Source organism: Dendrobates tinctorius, unplaced genomic scaffold, assembly GCF_039654945.1.
Source record: "Dendrobates tinctorius isolate UK_male_01 unplaced genomic scaffold, ASM3965494v1 ptg000211l, whole genome shotgun sequence".
NCBI lineage: Eukaryota > Metazoa > Chordata > Amphibia > Anura > Dendrobatidae > Dendrobates > Dendrobates tinctorius.
Window position 1 is genome coordinate 25462034 of NW_027361878.1, and position 10596 is coordinate 25472629.

General features: G+C 55.8%; 1 protein-coding gene across 1 annotated transcript; it reads left to right on the forward strand.

Annotated features, from left to right (window-relative positions):
- The first annotated feature begins 819 nt into the window (after nucleotides 1-819).
- On the forward strand, nucleotides 820-10364 carry SLC3A2 (solute carrier family 3 member 2). Its single transcript, XM_073554649.1, has 10 exons — nucleotides 820-949; nucleotides 1036-1470; nucleotides 6318-6491; nucleotides 6613-6716; nucleotides 7506-7577; nucleotides 7671-7735; nucleotides 7828-8014; nucleotides 8110-8250; nucleotides 8389-8496; nucleotides 9631-10364. Exons 2-10 carry the CDS (start codon nucleotides 1038-1040, stop codon nucleotides 9976-9978), a joined length of 1632 nt encoding a protein of 543 aa, XP_073410750.1. The 5' UTR covers nucleotides 820-949; nucleotides 1036-1037; the 3' UTR covers nucleotides 9979-10364.
- Nucleotides 10365-10596: the final 232 nt, after the last annotated feature.

The following is a 10596-nucleotide window of genomic DNA, read 5'->3' on the forward strand; positions in this document are numbered from 1 at the left end:
ATTACTGGGAACGGATGCGTGGGACGTCGGAAGGTGAGAATAACAGCATTTTTTATTATTTTTTACATTCTATCTTTTACTACTGATGTTGCATAGGCGGCCTCAGTAGTAAAAAGTTGGTCACACTCGTCAAACACTATGTTTGACGAGTGTGACCAACCTGTCAATCAGTTCTCCAAGCGATCTGTAGCATCGCTAGCATTTTGCAAGCTAATTAGGCTGTGTTCACACACAGCGTTTTTTTAGCGGTTTTTACCGCGGTTTTCACTATAGAACCGCTAAAAATAAGCTGCACAGTCATTTCTATGCATTTTGCACTTTGTGTGCACATTGATGCGTTTTTTACCGCGAAAAAACCGCAGCATGCACATTAATTTTGCGGTTTTTTCCGTGGTTTAGGCTTCTCCCATGCTTTTAGAAACCGCTGCGGTAAAAAACGCATCAAAAACGCATCAAAACCGCGCAAAAACCGCCGCCGAAAAATAGGTGCGGTTTCTGGGAAGGGATTCAGGTTTTTGTGCAGAAATTTTCTGCAACGTGTGCACATACCCTTACGCTTGCAAAATGCTAGTTTTTCCGCGGGAAAATCACGGGAATTTAAAATGCGATTTTCCCGCGAACTGGAATTCCGGAATTCTCGCGGTAATTTCCGGGAGAGTTCCGGTACGTGTGCACTTAGCCTAATGCAGAGAAGCTGTTGCGGATTTGATCGTGTCTTCCTCTAGGTCCGGCCAGTGTGAGCTCTCGCCATGTACACCGGGTGGTGTCGGGACCTCCTGCTCCGCAGCACTGGGGCTCCGCTCACATTCTAGACCTCGTCGCCGGCTGTTGCATCAGTGTCTCCAGTGCTGGGGGCGGGGCCTGGCAGTGGGAGGAGCCCAGTACTTATATAGGGGAGCGCGCCGCTCCTCGGCCAATCTGCAGCTGATCGCTGACACAGCCGTGGCAGGTGAGCGGCAGACGCCGGTGCTAGCACCTCCGGTATCTCTGGCTATGGCGGACGTGCCCCGAGCTCATGTCTCTTCCCTCCCGCAGGTATGACACAGGACACGGCGCTAGACATGAAGGACGTGGAGCTGAACGAGATAGACCCGGAGAAGCAGCCGATGGCGGCGGAGGAAGGAGAGTCCCCTGTGGGGGGCGAGAAAAACGGGGTGGTGAAGGTGAAGCTGGAGGACGATGACGGCGGCAGCAGCAGCCGGCCAGCCAAGTTCACCGGCCTGTCCAAGGAGGAGCTGCTGAAGGTGGCCGGCACCGCGGGCTGGGTGCGGGTGCGCTGGGCGCTGCTCATCCTCTTCTGGCTGGGCTGGGCCGGCATGCTGGCCGGAGCGGTGGTCATCATCGTCCAGGCCCCGCGCTGCCGCCCGCTGCCCGCCATGGAGTGGTGGAACAAGGGGCCGCTGTACCAGATCGGAGACCCCGCCACCTTCCAGGACGCCGAGGGCCAGGACGGGGTCGGGGACATCGCCGGTGAGTGATGAATGGGGACTGCGCTGTGCACGTCACTGCAGGCGGGGCGGTGACGTCACTGCAGGCGGGGCGGTGACGTCACTGCAGGCGGCTGCTGGAGTTGCATCAGCTGCTGCCTGTGCTTCTTCCAGGACAGTATCTACTCCTAAAAAGTAATGGCCCCTGTTCCCAGGGGCTCCGCGATACCCTGTGTCAGTGATGGTGAATGTGTGTGGGGCTGCGCGCGTGCGTGCGTGCGTGTGTGTGTGTGGGGCTGCGCGCGTGTGTGTGTGTGTGGGGCTGCGTGTGTGTGGGGCTGCGTGCGTGTGGGGCTGCGTGCGTGTGGGGCTGCGTGCGTGTGTGTGTGGGGCTGCGTGCGTGTGTGTGTGGGGCTGCGTGCGCGTGTGTGTGGGGCTGCGTGCGCGTGTGTGTGGGGCTGCGTGCGCGTGTGTGTGGGGCTGCGTGCGTGCGCGTGTGTGTGGGGCTGCGTGCGCGCGCGTGTGTGTGGGGCTGCGTGCGCGCGCGTGTGTGTGGGGCTGCGTGCGCGCGCGCGTGTGTGGGGCTGCGTGCGCGCGCGTGTGTGTGGGGCTGCGTGCGCGCGCGTGTGTGTGGGGCTGCGTGCGCGCGCGTGTGTGTGGGGCTGCGTGCGCGCGCGTGTGTGTGGGGCTGCGTGCGCGCGCGCGTGTGTGTGGGGCTGCGTGCGCGCGCGCGTGTGTGTGGGGCTGCGTGCGTGCGCGTGTGTGTGTGTGGGGCTGCGTGTGTGTGTGTGGGGCTGCGTGCGTGTGTGGGGCTGCGTGCGTGTGTGGGGCTGCGTGCGTGTGTGGGGCTGCGTGCGTGTGTGGGGCTGCGTGCGCGCGCGTGTGTGTGGGGCTGCGTGCGCGCGTGTGGGGCTGCGTGCGCGCGCGCGTGTGTGTGTGGGGCTGCGTGCGCGCGCGCGTGTGTGTGTGGGGCTGCGTGCGCGCGCGCGTGTGTGTGTGGGGCTGCGTGCGCGCGCGCGTGTGTGTGTGGGGCTGCGTGCGCGCGCGCGTGTGTGTGTGGGGCTGCGTGCGCGCGCGCGTGTGTGTGTGTGGGGCTGCGTGCGCGCGTGTGTGTGTGTGGGGCTGCGTGTGTGTGTGTGTGGCTGCGTGCGCGCGTGTGTGTGTGTGGCTGCGTGCGCGCGTGTGTGTGTGTGGCTGCGTGCGCGCGTGTGTGTGTGGGGCTGCGTGCGCGCGCGTGTGTGTGTGGGGCTGCGTGCGCGCGCGTGTGTGTGTGGGGCTGCGTGCGCGCGCGTGTGTGTGGGGCTGCGTGCGCGCGCGTGTGTGTGTGGCTGCGTGCGCGCGCGCGCGTGTGTGTGTGGGGCTGCGTGCGCGCGCGTGTGTGTGTGGGGCTGCGTGTGTGTGTGGGGCTGCGTGCGCGCGCGTGTGTGTGTGTGGGGCTGCGTGTGTGTGTGGGGCTGCGTGCGCGCGCGTGTGTGTGTGTGGGGCTGCGTGTGTGTGTGTGGGGCTGCGTGTGTGTGTGTGGGGCTGCGTGCGCGCGCGTGTGTGTGTGTGTGTGGGGCTGCGTGCGCGCGTGTGTTTGTGTGGGGCTGCGTGCGCGCGCGCGCGTGTGTGTGGGGCTGCGTGCGCGCGTGTGTGTGGGGCTGCGTGCGCGCGTGTGTGTGTGTGTGTGTGTGGGGCTGCGTGCGCGCGTGTGTGGGGCTGCGTGTGTGGCTGCGTGTGGCTGCGTGCGCGCGCGTGTGTGGCTGCGTGCGCGCGCGTGTGGCTGCGCGCGCGCGTGTGGCTGCGCGCGCGCGCGCGTGTGTGTGGCTGCGCGCGCGTGTGTGGGGCTGCGTGCGCGCGTGTGTGTGTGGGGCTGCGTGCGCGCACGCGCGCGTGTGTGTGGGGCTGCGTGCGCGCGCGCGCGTGTGTGGGGCTGCGTGCGCGCGCGCGCGCGTGTGTGTGGGGCTGCGTGCGCGCGCGCGTGTGTGCGTGGCTGCGTGCGCGCGCGCGTGTGTGCGGGGCTGCGTGTGTGTGTGTGTGTGGGGCTGCGTGCGCGCGTGTGTGTGTGTGTGGGGCTGCGTGCGCGCGCGTGTGTGTGTGGGGCTGCGTGCGCGCGCGCGTGTGTGTGTGGGGCTGCGTGCGCGCGCGCGCGTGTGTGTGTGGGGCTGCGTGCGCGCGTGTGTGTGTGTGGCTGCGTGCGCGCGCGTGTGTGTGTGTGGCTGCGTGCGCGCGTGTGTGTGTGTGGGGCTGCGTGCGCGTGTGTGTGTGGGGCTGCGTGCGCGCGTGTGTGTGTGGGGCTGCGTGCGCGCGCGTGTGTGTGTGGGGCTGCGTGCGCGCGCGTGTGTGTGTGGGGCTGCGTGCGCGCGCGTGTGTGTGTGGGGCTGCGTGCGCGCGCGTGTGTGTGTGGGGCTGCGTGCGCGCGCGTGTGTGTGTGGGGCTGCGTGCGCGCGCGTGTGTGTGTGGGGCTGCGTGTGTGTGTGGGGCTGCGTGTGTGTGTGGGGCTGCGTGTGTGTGTGGGGCTGCGTGTGTGTGTGGGGCTGCGTGTGTGTGTGGGGCTGCGTGTGTGTGTGTGGGGCTGCGTGTGTGTGTGTGGGGCTGCGTGTGTGTGTGTGGGGCTGCGTGCGCGCGCGCGTGTGTGTGTGTGTGTGGGGCTGCGTGCGCGCGTGTGTTTGTGTGGGGCTGCGTGTGCGCGTGTGTGTGTGTGGGGCTGCGTGCGCGCGTGTGTGTGGGGCTGCGTGCGCGCGTGTGTGTGGGGCTGCGTGCGCGCGCGTGTGTGTGTGGGGCTGCGTGCGCGCGTGTGTGTGTGGGGCTGCGTGCGCGCGTGTGTGTGTGGGGCTGCGTGCGCGTGTGTGTGTGTGTGTGTGGCTGCGCGCGTGTGTGTGTGTGGGGCTGCGTGCGCGCGTGTGTGTGTGTGTGGGGCTGCGTGCGCGCGTGTGTGTGTGTGGGGCTGCGTGCGCGCGTGTGTGTGTGTGGGGCTGCGTGCGCGCGTGTGTGTGTGTGGGGCTGCGTGCGCGCGTGTGTGGGGCTGCGTGTGTGGCTGCGTGTGGCTGCGTGCGCGCGCGTGTGGCTGCGTGCGCGCGTGTGGCTGCGCGCGCGCGCGTGTGTGTGGCTGCGCGCGCGTGTGTGGGGCTGCGTGCGCGCGCGTGTGTGTGGCTGCGTGCGCGCGCGCGTGTGTGTGTGTGTGGCTGCGTGCGCGCGCGCGTGTGTGTGTGTGGGGCTGCGTGCGCGCGCGCGCGCGTGTGTGTGGGGCTGCGCGCGCGTGTGTGCGTGGCTGCGTGCGCGCGCGCGTGTGTGTGGGGCTGCGTGCGCGCGCGCGTGTGTGTGTGTGTGTGGGGCTGCGTGCGCGCGCGCGTGTGTGTGTGGGGCTGCGTGCGTGCGCGCGCGCGTGTGTGTGTGGGGCTGCGTGCGCGCGCGCGCGTGTGTGTGTGGGGCTGCGTGCGCGCGCGCGTGTGTGTGGGGGGCTGCGTGCGCGTGTGTGTGGGGGGGCTGCGTGCGCGTGTGTGTGTGTGGGGGGCTGCGTGCGCGCGCGTGTGGGGCTGCGTGCGCGCGTGTGTGTGTGTGGGGCGGCTGCCGGAGTTGCATCAGCTGCTGCCTGTGCTTCTTCCAGGATAGTATGTACTTGTCATTAGTAATGTTCCCCTGTTCTCAAGGACTCCGCCATACCCTGTGTCAGTGATGGCGAACCTATGGCACGCCTGGTGTGTGGGGGGGGGGGGTGCTGGGGTGTTTGTGTGATGGGGGAGAGGGGGATGATGGGGTGATGGAGAAGGAAATAATGGAGGTGGTGGAATGGGCAATTTCTACGTGAAGGGGATCATGATGGGGCATTTGGCACTTCGTCATAAAGTGAGTTTTAGGCTGCAGTTTGGGCACTCGGTCTCAGAAAGGTTCACCATCCCTGCCCTATGTGATGAAGCATCAGGTATCGCCTCCAGAATCGTGGTGTGCAAGCCACATTGTATGGTGCAGACCGCTCTGGCCCCTATACACTGCATACAGCGGTGATCATTCCCGTTATTGCGATCTTTTATCGTTATACTTGATGAGAGTGAATACATTTTTTTCATAAAGAACTATTGATAAGGGTAAAGGAAATGTTACAGCACTGCCACAGGAGATGTGAGGCATGACATAGCGCCTGCTCAATTAAAAGGCGTTGAGGATTTCTTTGTAAACGATGTCAGAAGCATTAATACATTATTTGTACTTATTGCAAGTCCCCTAACCACCCACAGGTGACTGCTGCAGCCGATCACTGGCCTCCAGTCTGGTGCTGGGCTGTGATTGCCTGTTAATGTCTCCACTATCTTCTGTCACTGTACAAAAATCTTGAACCCCTCTTAGTTTACTGGGCACTATGTAATGCTTCATGTCTCCTGTGGTGGTGCTGCAGAGGAACCGCTGTCCTGACCAGTGAGGCTAAGTTCACACGTAGCGGAATTCCTGCAGAAGTTACCGCAGGAATTCCGCAATTCCATTCTGCGGTAAAACCGCATTTTAAATTCCTGCGATTTTCCCACGGAAAAATTAGCATTTTGTAAGTGTAATTAGCTTGCAGAATGCTAGCGTTTTCCAAGTGATCTGTAGCATCGCTTGGACAACTGACAGGTTTCACATAGTGTTTGACAAGTGTGACCCAACTTTTTTTTTTTTACTATTGAGGCTGCCTATGTAGCATCAGTAGTAAAAGATAGGACATAAAAAATATTATTCTCACCTTCCGAAAATCCAAAATCGCTGCAAAAACGCAAAAACCGCTACATGTGTACCCAGCCTTATGAACATTATAGTCCCAAGAAGTTTGGTTATTCAGAAAATGTGCAGCCAGACCCTGTGATGTAGGGAATGTTAACAAGCTGGTGACAAATAGTTGTTAGTTGTAGAATAACTTTCTCATTCATTGATGTCCAGGAATCCAACATCGCCTGGATTCCCTCAGCAGCCTGAAAGTGAAGGGTCTGGTGATCGGGCCGCTGCACATCAATTCTAAAGACGATCCTTCCAGTACCAGGCTCAAGGAGATTGACCAGAAATACGGAAACATAGAGAACTTCAAAAGCCTCCTGGATGCTGCTCGTAAGAAAAGTGAGTACCAGGTGGGGTGCCCCCCAAGGCAGGTGCTGGGATCTCTGAGGAGTCTGTGCTGGTGGTACACCACAAGAATGGCAGTCTCTGTACTAAGCAGATTTATTTGTTTTATTTTTAGGCATTCAGATAGTTTTAGACCTCACCCCTAACTACAGAGGAGAAGATGTCTGGTTCAACGAGGAAATGAAACAGCCAGAGAGTGCCCTGCTAACACAAATCAAGGTGAGCCCACCATACACAGGCCTATCCAGCAGTGAGTATGCGCTCTGCTCGCATGATGCGGCCTACATTGACGGTGTACTCTAAAGCTTAAAGGGGTTTTCCAGGTTGGGAAAACTCCTGTGCTTTTGGGGAAAAAAAAAAAAAATTCTCCATCCTCTGGCCCAGCACAGTCTCTAACTGCGGCTCCCGGGGGTCTGTCTGTAGTATTGTTACATCAACAAGTGAGATCAGCAGCTCTTGCCATCAACCTGGTGTAGCCATCAACACTTGGATCAATGGCAAAGACTCACCGCTGGACCCAGGGAGGGTGAGTAAAACCATAATCTACAGGTGCAGTTTTTCTGAAACTGGGAAAACCCTTTTTCTGGGGTATTTCTAGGTTCAGAATATTGATTCTTTCTGTATTTGATTGGTGAGTGTGTCTCCCTTGCATGCACAGGATGCTGCAGCGTTTTCTGGTTCCTGCAGTGTTGTCCCATTTATTTTAACCCTGCAATACCCAGCACAGCAGTCACTTAGAGGGTGGGCAGGCAAACACTTTGGGGAGCTCTACAGTTGGATCGTCTAGTCCAAGTATATACTGTATCGTTTAGACTGGAGTCAGTAATTTGCCCCACTGCCTGCTTGTTCCATAGAGTGGTGCAGCTCTTTAAATGGCACGGACACCCTCTTGGAAAGTGATGCAGTTTTTCAAGCAGGCAGCCTTATTGTCCCCTCAAATGCCTTTTTATTTCCCTATTTTTTTTCAATCTCTGAGGAAGACTTAACTTTTTATTTCCGGTCTTGCAGGATGCTATGCATTTCTGGTTCGAAAAGGGAGTTGGAGGAATTTACATCAGCGGGTTTGAGAAAATCCAGAATGTAAGTCTGTATATCTTTCACTTTTATAGTAGGCTCTGTCATATTACATCCTCTGTTTGCTGATAAAACTTTTGTTCGTCCCTTACTTTACAGCCCGATGAGCTCATTCCTGAGCTGCAGAACGTCACTGTGAACCACAGCGCCGAGGGTAAAGCGAGGCGAGTATCTAGGACGCTGTTGTGACGTAGTGACCTTCTCGGCACTATTAGAAGATGCATATTGACAGATTATGCATTTTCTCTTGATATAGGGTGCTGCTCATCTCCTCTAATGATTCCCCCAGCAACCAGATAATGAGTATCCTCAATGACACGAAAACTGGTATATTAAGCACCAGCTACTTGTTGAGCAAAGGGAATGAAAGCGACAATTCTCTTAGAGAGCGGATCAGGCAGTATCAAGGGTTCGCTTGGGAACAGGACAAGATTCTGTGGGCAGTGAGTAGACCTGGACTTTGCCATGTACTTCAGCTTCTGTCATTACCAGTATGTTGGTCGATATTCACATTTGTAATTGTTTTTCTTTCCTCGAGATCCGACCAGGTCTAGGACACGTGGCTTCTGCCGTGAAGGAGAAGTTGTTGCGTGTGTATCAGCTCCTGCTCTTCACTCTTCAGGGAACACCTTTAACTTTGTATGGAGATGAGATTGGACTTAAAGATTTGCCTGGACAGGTAAGGGCTCTTGCAGTAGGATTACCCAATAAAATGACATCAGAGGATGAGCCTAGGCACGAAGTGGTCTATGTCAAATCCGTTAATCTGCCCTCAAGTAGTCTGCGCATTGTTCCTTACGTGTTCCCTCCTCCGCAGCCTGCACGCGGCCCATACATGCAGTGGGACAGCGGTAAAAATCATGGCTTCTCTGAAGGCGGCACAGTGGACAAAGTGAATGAGCTCAACATGAACATCTCCTTTAAGGTAAGCTGTGGGTATAGGATTGTACTAAATCTGTATTTATGAGCTGACCTCAGTAATACAAGTCTCTTGTGTGGTTGACTTTTTGCATGATCTTCAAATTGACAATTGAATTTTTTTATTTTTGTAAGTTGGAGAATTAGTGTCTTACCAGAGATTCTTTAAAATAATAAACTTCTGATGCTGGATGGAGCGGTCAGAGGACAACGTCTTACAGACACACTCGTACACATAATGTTTTTGGGAGAAGGGAATAGGTGTTTTATGGGACATGTCTGCCTGCTGCTTATCTCCCTTGAGACTAAAGATCAGACATGTTGAAATCATGATCAAAATGTGCTGTCAGCAAAGTGTTGACATAAGCTGGTCAGCCGGTTCAGTCTACACCCACATGATGCCTTACACTGCCGTATCATTGCACGCACTCAGGACTGCCACTCAGGACTCTGGGAAAGCATTTTTTGGAATTTTTTTTTTTTTTTTTTTCTGCCAAAAGATGTAATGGGTTATCTAAACTTTTTTTTTTTTTTTTTTTTTTTTTAAATCTCTGGTCACTTGCATCGGGAGGTGACAACACTAAAGATGCCATGACCAGACAGATCTGCTGAGATGCATGGACCTTTTCGTTAGTATCTTGGCAGGCGTTTGGGGGGGGGGGGGGGTGCGTCATAGCATCATGTGCATCAATCGCCTCCTGTGCAGAAGTGGACAATGCCACTTTAGAAAAGAGTAGGGACTTTTTGAGCATATGACCAGTCCTGAATGGCATAATGCAAATGTGCTATAATCTAATGGGGTGCAGGTGGCTGTGTGGGACATGGTGTAGTGGTGCTTATCTCTAACCTTTGTTCTCGATGGTAACCCTTGCACTTGCCTGTTTTCTGTAATCTTTGCTCTCTGTTCCTCTATCTGCTCACGCTGCAGTTTTATCCTTGCTGTGGCAGATTTTCCCTCCAACAGCAGCTTCATCCCCCTCCTGACTCAGCTCTTTGTATTGTGCGCTCCTAATCCGGTGGCTCAGATTCTTGGATACAACCTTTACCCTACTTGGCAACAGACTGAAAAGAGAACATGAGCTCAGGACTAAAATGCCTGTTTTCACAAACTTTTTTTTTCTTTATTTTTCACTTTCTCTAGGCCCAGGAAGATGATAAAGATTCTTTACTCAGCCATTATAAGCGTCTGAGCGATCTGAGGGGCAAAGAACGGTCCCTCCTTCACGGAGACTTCACATTGCTAAACAGCACTGACAAGGCTTTGGCTTTTGTGCGGATTTGGGACCAAAATGAAAGATTTGTGACTGTAGTAAACTTTGCTCCTGAGGAGAAGACTGAGGTGTCCATAGCGCATAAGAATATACCGGAGCAGTGTTCAGTAGTTCTGAGCTCCAATCCCGAGAGAAAAGAAGGAAGCAGCGTTCCTGTAAAGAAGCTGACATTAGCGGCAGGAGAAGCCTTACTGCTGAAATATCCGTACAGCGCCTAAGGAGCGCTCTGCTGGTGGAGCCGCACTCACATTCCACATTCTGACCCTGTCCACTCCAGCAGGCACAGTATTGGCCCTTGCCCCATCCTCCCTTTCACTCTTCCCTCCCTTTCATCCTTCATTGCACTGAGACCACCATCAATGTCTAAATCTTTTATCTAGTAAGTTCTTTAAACGCGTTAACAGCAATAAGTGTAGTGTGCTTTCTCGTGTCGTGAACAGTAAATGCTCTAGGATGTGTGCACACTTGTGTATGGATGATTGTTGCATACCGATACAGTATTGTGACAGACTGGACCCTGGGTGTTTGCGGAGGGAATAATAAAAGGGAGCAAAGATTTCTGGTCAGAAGATGTTTCCTTATAATAAAAGTAGTTTACATGTGAGCCGATATTGTCTTGTGGTTATGCTTTTTTTATTTTTCTGTAACATTTCAAGTAAAGGGTAGATTGAGAATTTTCCGTTCACCCATGACTGCACACCGGGGGGGAATCTGCCCAGCAAGGACAAGAAACCTACTGGAATAAAAGGGCAGGACTAGTGGTAACTGTAACGTTGTGGCAAATAAATGGGTGTCTCGGCTCATAAAATCTTGTGGTAGGTCCAGGCTGGTCACAA

Coding starts and splice junctions, on each gene's coding strand:
- SLC3A2 (XM_073554649.1), top strand. CDS start 1,038: ATGACACAGGACACGGCGCTAGACATGAAGGACGTGGAGCTGAACGAG. Junction 6,717..7,505: donor CCCTGCTAACACAAATCAAG/GTGAGCCCACCA, acceptor CCGGTCTTGCAG/GATGCTATGCATTTCTGGTT. Junction 8,015..8,109: donor AGGACAAGATTCTGTGGGCA/GTGAGTAGACCT, acceptor TCTTTCCTCGAG/ATCCGACCAGGTCTAGGACA.